The 19275-nt window shown below is 42.2% G+C and overlaps 1 protein-coding gene across 2 annotated transcripts; it reads right to left on the reverse strand.

Moving 5' to 3' along the window:
• Positions 1-4723: 4723 nt before the first annotated feature.
• On the reverse strand, positions 4724-19210 carry fam53b (family with sequence similarity 53 member B). Of its 2 annotated transcripts, none has more exons than XM_035997928.1 (5): positions 18997-19210; positions 12610-12842; positions 11745-11793; positions 9100-9863; positions 4724-5808 (listed from the first exon to the last, which is right to left on the reverse strand). In XM_035997928.1, the coding sequence occupies exons 2-5, from the start codon at positions 12697-12699 to the stop codon at positions 5479-5481; spliced, it is 1233 nt and encodes a 410-aa protein (XP_035853821.1). In that variant the 5' UTR covers positions 12700-12842; positions 18997-19210; the 3' UTR covers positions 4724-5478. The 2 variants fall into 2 exon arrangements, with proteins under 2 accessions (XP_035853821.1, XP_031171507.1); XM_031315647.2 differs by having other exon boundaries at positions 11745-11799.
• Between the last annotated feature and the right edge of the window lie 65 nt (positions 19211-19275).

Below are 19275 nucleotides of genomic sequence, written 5' to 3' on the forward strand. Positions count from 1 at the left end.
ATAGTGGAGATGACCTCATTTCAGGAGACATGTCTGGGCATGTATGACCTCAGTATTGACAGACATAATCCAAAGTGTCAATCATTGACTGAATGAAGCTGTTGTTGTTGTTGTTATGATGATTTTCCAGTTGGAAGCTATTGGCACATCAGTTTGTCATCTTTGGACTTTTTGTTTACATCTCAATGTTTTCAGTGTTTTCTCACTGTATTACATGACCATAGTTAACTTCACTGTTGACTCTCAAGTTAACACAGGTAGTCCTGAAGTGATTAAGAGCTTATTTTCTTCAGTCAATCAACAGAAAATCAACAGAAATGAATTAAAGCTTCAAGCATCAATGAATGGGCCCTCGCCCCTCCCGGCACATCGCGGGTACTGGCAGGACGCCGGTTGATGCTGTCGTGGATTTCCTAACCATCTAAAATTGCACAAAACTGAATAATTAATTAGCAGCAAAACTAATGGTATTCATATCAGCCTCAGCTGTACTCTGTGTTTTGTGCTAATTAGCAAATGTTAGCATGCTAACATGCTAAACTAAGATGGTGGACATGGTAATTCTCCATCAAACCTATATAAGTCTTATATTTTTATTAGCAACTGGAAGACAACACCTTGGGCTTTGGAACCTGAAATTGACATTTATCTTTATTTTTCTGACATGTATAGACTATTTATAAACTATTAACTCCAATCAACTATTCCAGAAAAATTGTTCGGTCTTAAACTCATAATTTTCCAAACTTTGCATTTTTCTTGCAAATGTCATTTTCATCAAGCCTCCTCGATTCGCGGCACACTTCAGCGAGATGTTTATCGTAAAATATCAGCTTCTGCAGTCATAGCAGGACAGGTTTATGACTGATTGTGAATGATATGTGTATGTGTATGAGTATCCCCACCCTTACATCCCTCCTCTCTCTTTACAACCTCAGGCCATTAAGCTCATGATCTCATTTTCATCTTATGTTGAGTGACACATCAGGGACGCAAAGCCCTGTAGCATGTGTCTGTCAGGAGGAGACAAAGACATGCTACATGAAGAGGAGAATGTGGCTCTCAGTTAATGTGTCATGCCCAATCTCCAGCATCCAGGGCTAACTTTCTCTTGGGGGCCTCATTTTCAGAGTTTGCATTTGTTACCAAATCCAACAAAGGTGTGATGGTTTTGTTTTCTATAAATGTGCCATTGATAAGTGACTTCCATTTATTTGTTGAAGTGATTTCAGAGTTTGCATTTGTTACCAAATCCAACAAAGGTGTGATGGTTTTGTTTTCTATAAATGTGCCATTGATAAGTGACTTCCATTTATTTGTTGAAGTGATTATGAAATTAAATCTAAAATAAAGTGTAGACATTTTTAGAAATGAGGCCCCTTCGAGATCTTTGCTTGAGATTACTGCTGCGGTGTGTCTCCAGCACGTGAGCCAACATTCATATACGTTTTTTTTATGTAATTTGTTTGGGTTAGGCTCCTTTTACACGGCATGCACACTGTTGCCCTTGTAGCGCACCTGCATTTACCCACCTTAACAACTGCCAGCTGTATGTTACCTTGAACTTTCATCTCCACTCATTTGGCTCTTCCTGTTTGACAGGAAACAGCGGAGCAGCTGACCAGACAGCGCCGCACACCTGCAGCCCAAAATGCACCGTTATCCATGGAAACATGCACTTGTTTTTTCTGTGTGTGGGACGCTGGTCCATGTGGGGGCCTGTTGCTCTTACTCGCCAAGCCACATGGTTTCCCCCACATTTCATCACTCTCCTTCCCTTGTGGGCAGCCGTGCCAACAGCACTCGTTGGAGGGAGGGCTCTGAAACTTTAGAAGTCATCGGGTTTGGGGTGGAGTCCTGAATTTCCTCCCTCTCCTGGCTGTGTCCCCCCCCCCCCCTTCTGAGTCTTCACAAGCAATCTAAGAAGTGTCTCAGTTCATACACAAAGCAGTCTGTACTCCAACATGGTCACAGCCGTCACAGGTCCCTCCGGGGACACGACCCCTGCTCAACTGCCCGCTAAAGCCTCTGAGGCCCGGCTCTCCAGACACTAGGCATGACCCCATGATGTCATACCCGAGCGCGTGCGTATGTATAATCCAAGGAAAAAAGGGTGGTCGTATGACACCATGCAGTGTAAACTAACTGTGCTGGTCTGCAAAAGGTTACAGCTGACCTCATTTTTAAAGTTGTCTGCCTCTGATGGGGCTGTCTCCTGTGAAGGTGTCCAGTTACCTTTTGTAAAAGCCAAAGTGTTATGCGCTCACAATTTAGATCCTACAATCCTCTTGCTGAAGGGCCAACTTTTTAAATTTGAGAAGGCTTGTATGACCTCGATACATTTCTTCTATTGAGGTGCAGGATATTGCTGCTCAGACTCAGACACAATACTGACTGAACTTTAAAAACTACTTTTGTACCTCAAACACATTTGTGGTTTTGGTCTCGAAAGTGTTTGGGTGAGATCTGCGGATAGAATAGTGTATCGATTTTGTGCATACGTACGGAAAAAGATGTACAGCTTTTTGTATAGATGTCATTTAGAGCTCATGGCAAAGTTTTTGCTCCTATTTTTCCAGCTTGTTTTATTAGAAAAGCTCCAGACAAACACTTGCACAGCAACTGGAAATGTTTTGTGGCCGGGTGGTACTGCTAAATTGCTTTTCACCCTGACCACATTTAAGCTGCCAAGCGGGGGTAGGCACCAAACCTAGAAACTAGTGCCAACATTCAGTTTCATTCACATACGATTTCAATTTGTTTATTAGAAAAATTCTACTGAAAAAGAGTAATTTTCAAAAATTAAATTTGCTATGTTTTTGGTTGTCATTTTCTCTTCATTTTTGTGAAATGGAAAATCTCTCACATACCATTTTGCACAACTACCGGTCATTTTAATTAATTGAATTGAGTATTGAATTCAACCTTTGAATTGTTGACGGAAAGTTTTGAGGGAAAAACTTATTATTATAGTAAAACCTGTTATGCACCATTAGTATACCGGAAACATGTGACATTAAACTCATGTGAGCACTGTGGGACATCTGTTGCTTAAGAACTGAATGAAGTGTGATGTGAATCATCATTAGAGCAGATAAGAGCGAAAACCACCCTGTTGTGTCACTGCTGATGGGGGTTGTGGATGAGTGTATTACAGAACATCGGCACAACATGCCCCTCCTGTTGTACTCCTATCTTCTCTCAGAACATGCACATGCCTCCTTTCACTTCTGTCACTCCACTGATTAAAGACCGGGGGCCTTCGGTGTGTCAGTCTGCCACACAGCATGTTTACAAGGGTTCTGTTGACCCATTTCCTTCTCGACTCATTACCCGAAAAGGGCTTAACCAGAGAAAAGCAGCGGCTTGTACCACAGGCAGCTCTGTGACAGTGTAAATATTACCTCACTATGCAAGCATACAGATTCTCATGCAACAACGTAATAATGCAATCCATTACAGAAGTAGTTTATGCTTTGTGTGGCATTTGTGCCTGGTGTATAGCATGTCGAGCAATCTTCAAATTACTTAGCCTTTAATGAGGTGACTTTCTTTACTCAGTGGCACCGTACGCTTCTGCCTCTTAGCTGCCTCCTCAGCTTGTGGACTTGCTATGCAATCGTACTGCAGCATTACATCAAAAAGTTAACATCAGTATAATTTTGGAGGTTTGTATAGGCACCAGTGTTGTGGAGGGGAAGCAGACAAACGGAGCAGCAGCAGCCCTGACACATGGCCCACATTCACAGCCGCCTCCCACGTCACTGTGCTCCTCAGAGAAAAAGCCCCTTTTGTTTTCCAGTGCAGGGAGGGAGAAAGGTCTCTAGGGTGAACCGCCGCTCAGCTCCACCACTCCACCCACCATGAAAAAAGAAAAGAAACGGGGAACGGACTTCCCACCCCTGCCTGGCGTCCTCCCTACTCACTCCCCGCTTCAGCACACAAACACAGGCTCATCAGTAGTACCACTACTACGGTCTGGATTGTCTTTTCCTGCTACTTAATTGGGTCAGTCTGCATTGTTGCATTAAAGACGTCTCCAACAATGACCTTGCTGATAATGCATGTGCTCGGCTAATAGCAGTAGTGGAATTCTCTTTTAGATTCTGTACTTAAAACAAAAAAAAGTAGCATTACCAAAGTGAAATCCTGCATTAATAATATACGCAAGTAAAAGACTGCAAGTTTCATCAGTAAGATGTACTTACAAGTATCAAAGGTTAAAGTACTTGGCAGTGTTATTATGTTATTAGATTATATTAGATTATTATTGCAGATGTATTAACATGTAAGCATGTTTTTGGTAGTTGAATCTGCTATAGTATACAACAACGCATCACTCTCAGATTTGAGAGAGAAACAATATTTGCCTCTGAGATGGAGTTTAAGTAGCATAAAATTGAAGTTCTCGAGTAAAGAAGTTATATGGAACAGCCAAAAACTTGAAGTATTGGTTAATTACATTATATTCGACCACTAGCTAATACAGGAATTCACGATTATCCCTACCCTGTACATAAGTGTGTATTTGTGGGGTATTCGTAGAAATTTGTGCCACCTAGAGAGTAAATTTGCATCTGTTCACGCCAACTTGCATCTGTCATTTGTGCCTTTATGTGCCCCATCCAACTTCACATCGCTTCACATTCTGTCTGAACACATTAAGAACACACACGTAATTTTATGAATGTTTTGTGAACGCTGAAAAACGTGATTACAAATGACACATTTAAAACTGTGTTTTATTTGTATAGAAATATGCTCATGTTTTACATACTTTTGTAGTTACAAATCGTAAAAAGAAAGAATATTAACCCTATTAGCCTCACAAAGTTTATCTCACACAAACGGGAGCATAGATCTCAGAGAGAAGCTGGATGTTACTGTGTGAAATGTTAAGCTCTTCAATATACTTTACAGGTTGTGTGTGTGTGCAGCTTGTTGCTCATTAAGAGTGAAAGGGGCTTTACTAACAGTAGCTCTTAAAGTAGTCTTCATTTCTGTCCATCGTGTACTATTGAAGCACGTCAGAGGAATGCACTTTCTAGTGCAGAGAATTTATACAAACCTGCTGTCAATTCTCTCCAAATGTAGTACAATGAAGGTGATCAGGGTTACAGAGAAATGTAAAAGACCCCAGTCTCTGAGCCAACTCTAATATCATTCTTATATTTATCGGTTCTATTATTTCCACCCGAATCCGTCCTCCCCGACTTCGTTGTTCTCCTGAGACACAGTTGAGATAATGCACAGTGTGGGAGTAGCTTCTAACTACACAAAACCTCCAAAAATGAGCGTTCAGCCCACAAAGCTGCTGCTCAATCTCTCCTTTAGAAAAAAAACAAGTGCTGAAACGCTTACTACATTAGCTTGCCACTTGCTTTGTCCTTAAGACTTATCAGTACTGTTTACTGTACCACCTGGTGATAAACTTTCAGTCCCCTAAATTAGCGTCCCCCGGGAGGAAGACGGTCCAGCTCAGTTCCTCTCAATTTGCTCAATGTCGAGCTCGCCTCCAAGCTGATACACGTCCTTCCTCATGCTACACAGCCCCGCCCACAGAGGCTCATTGTCCTTCCCATTGGTCGTCCCCGGCATCCAGTCCACCTCCTCGATGGTGGGGTCTGACGGCACGTTCTCGCCTTCTTTGGTCTGAGGCTGAACGTCCTCCAGGTCACGTTCATTTGCTGATGAGTCGTCAGTGTCGCACTGAGCGGTGCTCCTGAGAGTGGGGAGGGCCTGGCTTGATGCATAGCTTTCTTCTCCTGTGATTCCAGGGCAGCTAAGGCTGTGGAAATTCCGAAGTTTCTGTGGAAGTACAGAAAAATCCTTTTTTTTTTTAGAAGCATACATTTATGTTCTCAAGGAAACAAGGATAAACTTAAACAAGTATGTGAAATATTTGGTCTGGTAGGAGTCCATGGTGATGGCATATTTGGTGAGGGAATCAAACATTTCCTTAATGTTTGACTATGACCCATGTCCTAACTAGGGCACAAAGAAAACTAAAATGGCATACAGCCATTCTATGAAAACAATGCTTCTACTGTACTTATACAGCATGTGGGTGAGTCAGTGAGCTCAGAGCTGGACACTGGACAACAACCACTATAATATTAAAAAAGTAAGATTTGAAGGGTATAAATTTAGCCTGCATTACATATTGGAGCAACTGGTAGTTGGACGGGTGAGGCTATGCAATCTGAGGTCCAACATGAACCCTGACAGCCAGTGGCCAGATACCCAGAGGGTAGACATCACCCATGTCGTCCTTTGACTCTGCTGGCCTTTTACTAGAACTACACAATGAACGCATCCATCTGGGAAACCCAGAAACCTCCTTAGGCAAATCCACATGTGCCAGCACTGCTGCAGGCAGGTCCTGTGACAGCTGTGCGTGCTGAACTGGAAGGCTTTATGACAAAGGCTTATCCAATCTGTACAGCTAATGTGGAGAGGGCAGGACAGCTGCCTCATGCCTGACCACTACGGTGTTAGGCCAGAAGGACACAGGAGAATAGGGCCTCTGTGAAACCTCCTGTCACTTGTGTGCTAATGCAATACCTCACAAGCCTGTGGGACTAAGACTGTGAGACTGTTGGGGATGCAGGTCACAGCCAAGTGTATGAACTACGGCTACAAATAATGGATCCTCCGAGAGCACAAAGTGTTGTCGTCTACCTTCTGATTTTCCCTAAAAAAATAGTCAAAAGCCAAAAAGGGATTCAGTTTATAATGATGAAAGGATGAAATGTAAAGTTATGATCCACGACCCAACAGCAGTGAGAAAGGTCTCTTCACCATATAGATCAAACAGGGCCCTGCTGTTTTTCTTGGCTCTGGTCAAGCCGGGTACATTTGTCAGCACCAGGCCAGTGTCACATTGCAGCCTTCTGCCTTAGCACTTCAGTCTCAACCGTCAGATTTCTGGCCCAGGCCATGGGACCAAACTGATAAGGTTATGAGTGGTCTGGACTATATAGCAAAACAGTGCCGACATTAATTAAACCAAGTACAGCTCTAACTTAGAACAGAGGAGGTTGTTCTGCAGATGAAGAGTTTTAGGCAGAGAAAATCTTTCTCACACAAATTAGTGCACCCCATTACATGAATAAGTGCTGCCGGTATCCAGTTTGTCTGCTACTATCACCCACCCCCTCTGTCTCTGAATGAAATGGAGAAGAGCGCAGACTCCTCATCCATACTGACCTTGACTCTCCGTCAATACAAGCTGATCAATAGCTCATGAGGCTCGGTTGTGGCAGCAATCCACCCACTGAGCTGAATTTACAGAAATCAATATCTCTTTACCCAACACGCATCTCCCCTGTGCAACGATCTATAACCTCTAACACAGCTGCTCTACTTCCTGACATTCATGGAGGGTAGCAGTTTCTCCCAGGGTAAGTTACACCACTGTGGTGTGTGGATGAGAGGACATTTTAGTAAGTAATCTTTGAATAGTAAGGTGACTTTGAGTACTGATAGGGTGACGTGTGAAGCTGAAGTAGAGTTCCAAGCAAGTTTGGTCTATCATCACAAGCGGACATCTTTTCCATTGTGATATCCTGAATCTTCACAGCTGAACACTTCAGACTTCTAGGCTTAAACAATCAGTGTATTTTTCAATTAATCAAATTATCGTTTTGTCTAAAAAAAACAATTGCCCGTCACCAGTTCCCAGAGCCCAAGGTGACATCTTTGTCAGCAGCTTGTTTTGTCCAGCCAATAGTCCAAAAAACAAGAATATTCAATTTACAATCATAGAAACAAAGTAAAGCAGCAAATCCTCACATTTAAGAAGCTGGAACTGGCAACAGTGTGGCATTATTGTTTGATAAATGGCTTAAAACGATTAAGAGATCGGTCGATTGACTTATCAGCACTACCTCTGGGTCTGGTTGCATAACTGGGCTAAAAAAATAAACCAAGAGAAGTTTAAAAAAGATATCTTAAAAAAAAAGATATGATGCAATAAAACACAGCAGTCCCTTTTAATAGAGGAACAGCGAACACAATGCACAAACAGCAGGAAGGATCTAATGCTAACAATCTCAGCACCCTGATGTTCCTCTGTGAAAATATTGTTAGTTGCCTCGCCTAAGGCTCTTTTCTCCACGTTGACCTCGTCCCTGTTTGGAGCGTGTGTGGCGTCTGCTTGTCTTGTCACAGCAGCGCTGTTGTTAAGACTCTGCTGAACTCTGAGGGACTTTCTCAGAGGGGCTAAGTCCAGCTCTGTGTTTATGATCCAGTCGGTGTACGTGTGAAACTTAACTAAGTGTGTCTGTGTGCTTGTGGGGCAAAGAGACAAACGCTTGCCAGGATGTGCTGATGGAACAGATTGTCTGTTGAAACATGGATGACTTCAGAAATGGAATAGGTCAAGCCAGTGGTTTCATAAGATCATCTCTTTTATGAATACAAACTCAGCTGATCATCTAAATGACCTCTTCAATTCCTGCTGTGATCAAATTATTTTTATCCAGTAACACACTAAAAAGGGTATTCTGTGCTACGTTGCGCTCCATTCTGCAAGTGCAAATACACAACCACATAATGGAATGTGACCCAGAACCGGCCTGCATGAATGAACGATCGCCTTCATTTAATGACAGTGCCTGCAGAAACACTTTGAGGTGTGCTGAGGGAGAACACAGACACAATAGTGTGACCTTAGTTGGAAGAGTTTGTTTATCCAACATGGTAGGAGCAGGTTGCCAAACCAGCATTGTATAACTAGCTAATGTTAGTGATACTGATGGTCCTAGCAGAGCTTCCAGCTGGCATGACTATTTCCTGAGGGTCTTGTCTCATGCTCTTGACAGTTTAGAGCACATAAGAGGGCTGTGGTGAGTTCAACCAATAAATAAATGAAATATAAAAAAAAAATGCCACTGGAAATTGCCTCTGATAAAATATTGCTCAGGTGCAATATTAAATATACATTTTAACATACATTTTAAGCATCAATTGATGTTAAACAGGATACAAACTCCTTAGATCCTAAGAACCTACTGGCAGAGATTGGAGTATTTAATCAAGAGTATATTGTCCTGATTAAATTTTTTTTTTTTCTGTGTGATCTATTTTTACACCAACCTGGGTCATCTTGGCCAGGTCCAGAGAAGGCCTCTGTTTATGTGTGTCAGCTGGTCTTCTACGCTTCACACCGGTCTTTTTGTCGTTGAGGACGCACGGCTGTGAGCGACTACGGGCAAGACCCCCTGGTCCACCACGGCGCTCCAGCTCTGGTGTGGAGTCAGGGGAGCTGGGTGGCGAGGGTCCACGAGGCTCAGGGAGGCAGATCTGTTCATGAGAGAGGTAGAGGGGCTGTGCTGAGGGCTTAGAGGACAGGATCATGGAGGATGAGGGCGTCAGACCGGTGAAGGCAGAGGGGCAGGGGATATGCTGGGAGAAGCAGGGCAGCTCCAGGATGTTGGAGCGGGCGGGCAGGCTGAAGCTGGAGCTGCGCTGCATGGCTGGGAAGCCGAGCTGCGCGTTCCCAACGCCGCCGCGCTGGACGCTGCCCCCGCTGTGGCACCTTCTCTTCTCCACTGTTGTCCACACCCGAGAGCCCTGAGGGCGCCAGGTAGACCGGCAACTACCGAGCTCATCTGAGCAAGAGAGGGACCGGCACTGCCGCTTGCTAGGAGGTGCAGTGGAGTGCGAGGACGCAGCCTCAGTCAGACTGAGGTCATGCAACAAGCTGGTGATTGTGGTTGAAGTGGAGCCAACATCCCAATCCCAGTGGGCAGAACTCTTGTGCACCTCAGGCAGGACGTCCCACAGGCTCTCCAGGCTGGTCCCAACTGGCCTCTGCTGTATGGCACAGCTGTGACCCAACTTATGCCACCGGCTTGTCTCTACAACAAAAGACCAGAATCATTTTAATTAAACAACCTTTAAATGACAAGATTCTAACCTAAAATATTGATAGGCTTATTTGCACACCAAGATCTGAAATTGTCATTGTGAATTTTCTGCATTTTTAATATGACAACAGGTTTAAAAAAAAAAAAAAAGTGAATTCTATTTATGAATGAACTGAGACAGTAGATATTAAGTAACTCTGCAGCTCTGGTATAAGCTTGTAAAATCTCCCAGCTTTTTACACTTTATTTTTCATCATTAGTGACATCATCATCACTGCCTGAGGGCTGCATTTTATTTCAGCATCCGATTCAGTGTGCAGGGTTTCTACACAAGTTTTTGGAACAAATTAAAAATATGAATAGAAATTGAGACCTGATGTGCAAAGTCCTTTATAAGAACAAAACTGATAATCACTTTAGGCATTAAACTCTTAGACAAAACTGTCCTAAAACCTGTTTTAGTGCCAAGGTTGTACAATTAAGTCAAGTTTGGCAATCTCAATATGGACATCCATGAAACTGCCCCGGTCTGGGTCAGCGTGTCGGTCCCAGCATGTGTATTTTGTATTGACACCACTCACTGCTTCGTGTAATTGGCACTAAAAATAAATCCCCTCCTCCAAGCACCGCTTTCAGTGTCACAGTCTGTAATCACAGCTAATTGGGAAAGGGAGCAGAGCTCAATGTCTGACTCGATATCAAACCTTGTCTCTGCTGGAGCAAGGCGTGATAAAATGTAAATAACCCATCATAAACATTTTAACTAAAGCTTATCATTGTGTTAGTTTGTTGAGATTGGCAAGAGTTCTATATTAGGCCATTACTGATCGGCTCTGCGCCAGGCAGCACCATAGCTACCTTGCCCAGAAAGCACCTGTTATTCCCACAACAGAAATTCTCTGAAATGCTGAATGGGTCAGCCAACTGAACTGGTCAATCTACTTTGAGTCAGATACTAAACGTCAAGGCCACTGCCCATTCCTGGTATGCTAAAGGTCTATTCTTCTTAACTGGAAATCCCAAAATACCAATACCATCTACAGTACATGCACAGGAGGAAGAACAAAGGCCAGTGTTGACAACACCTACTGGTAGTGCTGTGTTGTCTGCCAGTGTTACACAATGCCAATGTAATGCAGGAACAGAATACCATTTAATCTTGCAATACAAATGCTGTAAAGGCTGCTACTCATAAAGCTGGTTAAACTAAGGATGTAGGGTTTTGTATTCATAACCAAACTAGGGGACGACATGTCCACAGCTTTAAAGCATGCAGGAGTGCCATGAGATCCCTGCTAATGATAAGCCACTAACACAGTCATTCACGCACATTAATCTGGGCAGAAACACCTGTCAGACATTTTTCACATAAAGCCGTGTGACTGTCGACCAGATGCAGCAGAGACTGGCTTGCTGCCGTTCTGCCAATAATTTCTCAGAAATGTTACAATACGACAAGCCCCCTGCAAACCACTGCTGTCACTAAACACCTGACATTTTCTGGTCACTACAAGCTGCCGAGGGCCGTTGTAAGTACATATTTACTTGTCATGTCCACTTTGTGATGTGGAATAAGTCACATTGACTGACAACAGTGGCCCAAAAAAGAATAAATAGAAGAAATGATGACATGAGAGATGTTGCTATTGTGTATGATTTATAAAAAGGTAGTAATTCCTTTAATATCTCTGGTGCTGAAGGGCCATTGTGAACAAGTGTATGGCATTAATGAATTCATAGGAAGTTGCATTAATGTGATGACTAAATTTCTACAAAATGTACTATTACTAAATTACTAATTTGGCTAAATTGTCCATATCACCCTTAGAGGTGTGAATGTGTATATTAATGAGAATGATGGCAGACTCTTACCCATGAGTCCACAAGAGAAAAGTGCAGTCCCCTGGCTCATGGTCTGTGCCTGGAACTGCAAAAGAGATTCACTGTCAGCTTGTCAGAAACCAGAAAGTCACATAAATAGATTTGTTTAAAATGTACAGGAGGTTCTGGCAATAAGAAGTCAATAAATGAACAAATTAAAATCAAAACCTACTGGAAAGTCAAATTTGTGTGTATAATTGTCATAGCACTTTTTTTTGCTGCTGAAAGACTAAGTTTGACTTCACAACGGAGAGAGTTCCACCATAAATGCCTCTGATTGACACACAGCCTCGGAGCATTATGACTTCATTTCACATGGCTAAAGGGCAAAATCAGTCCACATTAGTTGGGGAATTTTCTCACTCTGTGCTGGCAGAAATGGGGTTTCTACTGCATGGGTGCTGATTAGAGAATGACTCAGAGTTGCTCAGCCTAGTGGAACTAAAATACTCCATTGTCATTTCTAGTGAAGTAAATGGAACACGGGGGATTCAAAACCCTATGACAAACACCCCGGTGATAACAGTTGGCAGCTATTATGATGCAATTATTAGTAATTGTAAAAAAACATTCCTTATTCCCAATCTTCCAACATCCAAATAGTTCTTTTGACATTACTTCCTGACATTCAGTAAGGCAACACACACACACAAAAAAATAAGACAATATAATGTAAAGCCATAAAACAGCTGTGAGTGATTAGTGGCCGACAACAATTTCCTGATTTATAGCAGCACCTTGTCGTCTTCCACCTTGACAAGAGCAGTGGAGGCCTGTTGGCAAGTCTACATACAAACACAAGATGACAAATTCCACACAGAACAAATGCTTAAACAAGTAGAAAGTGACATCTCACCGGGCCCAAATCTGTACTTTTGGATACTACATCGTCGGCGCCCTTCTTTTCCAGTGTTTTCTTGAAAATGATCACCATGGCAAAAAACATCCTTGTCCCAAGCTGTTCCAGAGAGGGCAAGAAAAAGTGGCGGCCATCTTGACGGGCATGGTGTGAGCCAGCTGGTTTCTCATAAGCTTTAAGACAGCAGCCCTCAACTCCTTCAGGAATGTGCTTCACTCCTCGGCCCAAACCTGAGCAGACACACAAAGATGAGCACAGGATTAGAATTCAGTACATTTCTGACATTCTTTTGACCGTATAAGCAAAGAACAAGCTGGATAGGGAAGAACAGATCCCCCGGGTTTGAAGCTCTGAAACGCACTGTCAATGGAGGGCAAACCCAATGCTCTCTTACGGTAATACTCAACTGAAAATGTATCTTTTTCCAGTATCAAACGTTACTTCAGAGGTTGTTCTGAAAAGTGAGTCCTTCGTGGAGGATGTCAGCTGGATTCACAGCCGTTACAATGGATTCCAATCGTGACACAAAGTCATAGCAAAACAAAACAAAAAAAAAAAACAAAAAAAGGTATCCAACCGTCCATAGAAACTTTTCAAATCACTTCTGCAGCATAATCTATATCTGCCTTTAATCTGTATGCTCAGTATGCTTCAAACAGTAGTTACTTTGGCAATGAATTGCTAAATGCGCCAATTCTGACAAGAGTTTTTGGCACTACGAAGAGGCGAGAACACTACCATGTACATCTTTAGCTATGTTTTGGAGAAACTGTTGAAGTGGATTATGCTGCAGAAGTGGTTGGAGACATTTCCATTCCATTTTTACCACTGTCAATCCAAGCAGTTTACAGCTAGCGTCCTCCATTAAGGAGCGAGTTACAAACTTTTCAGAGCCACCTTTCAAGCAGGCATTGAGAATTTGACATCAAAAGACAGATTTTTGGTGCAGTATTCATTGAACACATTGAACCTTCAAGCTCATCTCACACCCATTCAGAGCATAGAGCACTCAATTGTTTGGAATCTGAAGTTACTGTAATTCTCCACAACAACACTCTTACAAACCTGTTAAACATATACAAAAGTGAAAATTCAAGGGATGTTTGTGGTTTGACAAGCTCCTTTAATTCTCAAGTGAGCAAGCAACAATTCCAGCAAACACTTGCTTTGATTCGCAAGGGCGTCGCCTGTGTTGCCATATGTGGTAGTCTCTGAATTGAAATGACACTTCATTTTCACTTCCATGTGTTCTCGCCGCAGTGTCACCAAAATTGGAACTTTATACCTTGTTGTGTTCTTGCCTGTCGATGTGGAGGATTATCAGTCATCTGAGAGAGCGAGTTTCCTCAAAGTGTTCCACACTGGAGCACACAGAGAGGAATAGAGCAAAGTCAAAGTTGTGTAATTGAATCCTCAGAGGCTGGCTGGGAATAGCTGACCTTGCGGTTATCAAAACAACCCTCTTCACATTAGTGCTGCACCACGGTTACAGTAACCAGCTGATTAGCCACAGATGTAAATCTATATAATCATCAGAGGATTTTTTTTACTACGACTAGATCAGTTCCACTTGAGGCAAGATCAGGTAGGTGATTAAAACAAAGTGCAGTGGACACAAGATGGTCGAATGATGAATGAGAGTGTCTGTTTAAATGACAGAGCGACTCTGTGCAGAAGATGAGATACCGTGGGAAACAAAAGAGGCGACATCAGAGGTTGCGGGTGTTGGGTGGAGTGTGTGTGAATGTAGGGGAGGCAGCATCACAAGACCCTGAGGGAGCTGACATACTGGAGGTGGTGTTTGCATTCAGCATATGATTTCCATTACTAACACTTATCACGCCAGGAAAACAACTTTAACACACGGATGTTTTTAGCAGAGTTCTACAAGGAGATCGACACGGTTCAAGGGCGTCTGGCAGCTTTTAACTTGTGTGAATAGAAAAGAAGAGATCAAAGCTTGGAGCTGTGACTAGTAACCACACAGATCTGTGTTTCACAGCAGAAATAACTGGGGATGTGCTGGGTTAGAGGAAACGGTTGTGTATATATATATATATTATCATTACTGGTAAGAAATTAATAAGAAATGAAATTAGCAAAGACAAGAAAAACTCTTTAACATGATGTTTACCCACACGAAAAGGATAATAAATTATGTTTTTCTTCTCTACAAAAATGGAAAAAGTCTGACTGCAGCCTGACACTCTGGACTCTAAACTGTAAACAACATCCATTACTGTCGGTTACAGAGAATCGCAACAATTTATCATCGTTCCCATGCTCAGGCATTACGTTTTTATCCCGTAAATCTGAGCTGAGTGCTTTAAATGGGCGAGGTTTATAACATAATTATAAACATTCCTCAGCTCCATGACATAAATTGAACACACATTACAAAAGCCTAACCTAGCCCCACATCCTTTGAAAACCTTTCAAACTTATGACAGTTTGTGAATAAAAAACATGTTGAGAAGTGCTGGCAAATGGCTGCCTGTCTGCTTTTTCTTGTACAGACCAAGCTTACCGAGGCATGATTTCCAGTGCTTACTGGATACACCCAATGAACGCACCTTATACTGAGTGCACCTTGTGTTCAAAGATGCAGATGAAGCTTTAATCTGTTAAATGAGGTATCTAAAATTTCTGCCCAAGGGGTGCCGCTATCCTTCTTACGTCACAACCCGATTGCCTCCATAACGATGCTGCCATTATCTGGAATCAGTTGGAGTCTCAATGCTTCTGCAGGCCGATAGCTTTTTATCTGGGTTGGTGCAGCAACAACCATGACAACTGAGAACTCTAATCTCTGAGAAGGGGAAGAACGTTGCAAGACGTTCTCCTCAGATGAGGCTTTCCATCACACGCAAACAGGTCTGCAGTGACAGCGGCCTTCCTAAATGACAACAATAACGCTGCCTTGAACAAGCTGATCAGACACCACACTTCCTTTGTGGTCACCACGAGCCTTTCAACCATCGCTACTTTAGCGTGTCAGAAATAGCAAGCTATCGTGCGGCCTAAATGAGTGATAGATAGGACAGGAGAGGAAACCACAGAGCAGATTGGGTGGAGTATAAAGCGGAGGCCTGCTTTAGAGTCAGCTAAATTTTCAAAAGCCTGAAAAACGGACCCCGCTTTATTTTCTATGTAAGATCAGACACAAGAGTACTATATTGTAAATTACATTTTTCTAAAACTCACATATCGCGGGTCAAGTCCAGACAGACTACAGACTGTCAAGCTTAACCATTACAATAGGCATCTAAAGTGTAGTTACCCATAAATTAGAGCAGCTTTTCCACACATTGCATGGACTGTAATCCCATAGGTTAGGCCAACATTACATAAGGATTTGGCAGCTTTGTGTCTGACTGACAATTAGAGCTAATACTAATCCATTTTATAGCACTTGGACAGCTGGTGGAAAATAACACTGTTTGAATCATTGTTGCACCTTGTATAGGCTACTAAGCAATGTGTATTAACTACTTATAATCTAGTTTTAAAATTATTACATAAGCTTAACATTTTTAATTAAGCTTTCATGTGTGTAAAACTGATAGAAAAAGGCTTAAATGGTATGTTGAATTCTCAGACATCCTTCTTTTACATTCCTGCATGCATGGCAGTTGGATCTGCATCCTGTTCTCAACAATCCCAGGATTGTGGCTGTCTCAGTAATCCGAGCATCTGCTGAGCACCTGAGACGCCCCGACTTGAAACCGAACTGAGAGATTTGTGCTGCTCTCTTTATCCCTATACCACTTGTGAAATGAATGCTGGGTAAAAGTGTCCCCTTCCACAGAAAGATTCCCTGGGAGAAAATCTGCATGTTCCTCAAAAGCTTGTTTCCCCGAGCTATTGGCTCTAGTGGCCTACTTCTTTGAGTTGCATGGCTTGCACAGGATCCATATTTGGACTCACATTTGAGCAGTTCTGTGTATGTCATAATGGTGGGTGTGTTTACAGGGCATGTAATAGAAGGCACATAGACATGCAGGGCTCCTGAAGACCGGTTAATCAAATGACAAATTGGCAAACCAGTTCTGCTTTTTCTGCAGCACCGTGCCTTATTTTCACTGTGAAAATTCAAGGTTTTTGAAACCCGAAACTTTCTTTGTTGGTGTTGTCATTAATTATGTGCCACAAAAGGCAGGTGCCAACAAGTTTTGCCACGGCTGACTGACTGAAAGGAAATGTATGATACTCATTGTAAGGTGGAGGCTAGCCCACAGCTGTCTGCATGTTCACAGACATTAGGCTATGTCAAACAGGAGGCACACTCTACATGTAAAGCAGTGAGTGAATAGTCAGAAATGAGCATGGCTGGGAGGCTTCAATAGTAGTTATCAGGCTCAGTTGAGGGCCTGGGGTGCAGCCAAGGTCTCACAAGCATGCAGCTGCCCACTTACCATAAACACAAAGGCTCAGCATGGCTATGCATGGCAGCCAAGGAAGCCTACGTTTTAAAGCAAGCCTGCTGTTTAATCATCTCCGACATAATCACTTGCACTGTATACATTTGTCCAGAACAAGAACTTTGTTGATGTCTGTAATCGAGGCTTTCTGCCAACGTGTTCACGTCGGAGAGAAATGGTGTCCACTTGAATGCTAAATCTAACAACGTCTCTTAATTACAAAGGGTTGGAGACACAACACTCTTCTACTCCCACAGCAGAATAACACTGCATGTTAATAGACCCAAATAAGAATAAGTCACATCCAGTGGATACAGCCCTATTAACCTTCACAAATTTTAGAGTGGAGAGGAAAGAGCACTCTTGAGTTTTTACATGCAGGAATTTATCCATCCCCCACACTGCATTTCCACTGACCATATATACATTAAAACATGAAAGCCAGGGAACTAAATTGTTCCAGATAAGTGTTGGAACAATGTCATAACAGTGACATTACAATACACAGGCTCTTAAAGAGCCTTCAAACTGTGTCTGAATATTTTCAGTGATATGACAAGGAAAGAGGAATTATCTGCAAGCTCTGATAGACAGCCTCTTTTGTACTTGAGTTAAAACTGTTCAACAGTTTTTCAGATGAGCTTGCCAGCCCTCCAGGTGGATGCCTCTCAGTTTAAAAAAGAAAAGGCCCTGAAAACTGAGCTTGTCCAAGTAACCATCACAAACAACCCCTTTTCCAAAATCCCTCATGAAAGGGAAATGAGTTTGGCAAAGAAATTGGTGTGACGGGAGCTCACAGAATGTTACACACAGGCTACAGAGCAAACAGGATTTTGAACTCGACAAAAAGGCCACAAGCAACTGATGATAAAATATGAAATGTACATATGCTCAAAAAGTGAAATGACCCATCTGTACTTGTACTTTTCTCTTTTTAACTTGTAATGTATGCATGTTCAAGCCACTTATGAATGTTAGCAGTCATAATCATGGCCATGGGACACTGAGAAGTTCAGGTTAAACAAGCTCTAGTGTTTATGATCCCACAGAGCACTTCGGTTGGATTGTATGTCAGCCAGTTCTGTCTTTATACCTGAGGCTATAGTAAAGATAAGAAAACAACATTCCACTGCAACGGCACAAAATGTATACAAGTAAAAGAGTCTGAGAGAGATCCAAATAACATAGCCACCAAATAATGTTGCGTCAGATATAAAAGCATCCACCCAGTGCCTTATTAAAGAGATATTATTAAAAAAAAAAAAAAAAAAGGTCTTAGACAATACTGACCTATCTTGCCATGTGTGCCATTCATGGGTGAAAACCCAGCTCAAAGCCAATTCACATAAAATGCTTTTGTTCCAATGAGCATCTCTTTGCAAACTTCATGGAGCACTTTAGTCACTTTGTCAACTAATCTTATTGAGTTTATTGTCAGATGTCAAACAAGCCGAGCATACTTTCTGGGCTGACATCAAGAAGATGAATGGATGATACTGGCAAGAAAACTGGTAGTTACCAGGGATCATTTTAAGACTGCATATGGACATGTCTGAGCTTCACAATCCTATTAACACTTGTTTTATTATCCTTCCCTATAACATTGCATCACATTGTGCCTTTCACAATGCATATATAATAATACATAGTATTAAAATGAAGAAAGAACCGACAAAATCAGTTTGAGCTGCATTTTTGTGAGTAATACCCCAGACAAGACAAAAGGGACAAAGCTATGGCAGTACATAGGGAAAAGTTGCTAAGCTAACTATGTTAAGTTTCCACAAAAACTACTACTTTGTTACTGGTCACTTTTAATTAAATTTGTCAACATAAAAATCACCATTCATGCGAATCACACACTATCAAAACACAAGGTAGCACCATACTTAATGAACTAGCTTACATTTCCTAAGTTAGCTAGCACATAAACTTTATTATTTGAACAAAAAGTATCACTCACAAGCATCACGGTGAGCGCCTCTTATCTCCAACAACACCGGGCAACGGGTTAGTTTCGCTGGACCATGTTGACTTTTGTTTTAGCAGAAAACCAGAACAAGGCGTCAGACAGGAAGCAAGGCGAGTAGTTCAATTCACGTCCTACTCAAGGCAGCTCCTGCAAACTACAACATAGCCCCAGTGCACTACTGTCCAAGATTGCACGCTAATGAGCCTGTGACAACATACACGAGCAATACCACTTTTGACAGAGGAGAGGGGTGTCTGAAAAGTTATTTGT

This window comes from Sander lucioperca, chromosome 22, assembly GCF_008315115.2.
Source record: "Sander lucioperca isolate FBNREF2018 chromosome 22, SLUC_FBN_1.2, whole genome shotgun sequence".
In the NCBI taxonomy this organism is placed as follows: domain Eukaryota; kingdom Metazoa; phylum Chordata; class Actinopteri; order Perciformes; family Percidae; genus Sander; species Sander lucioperca.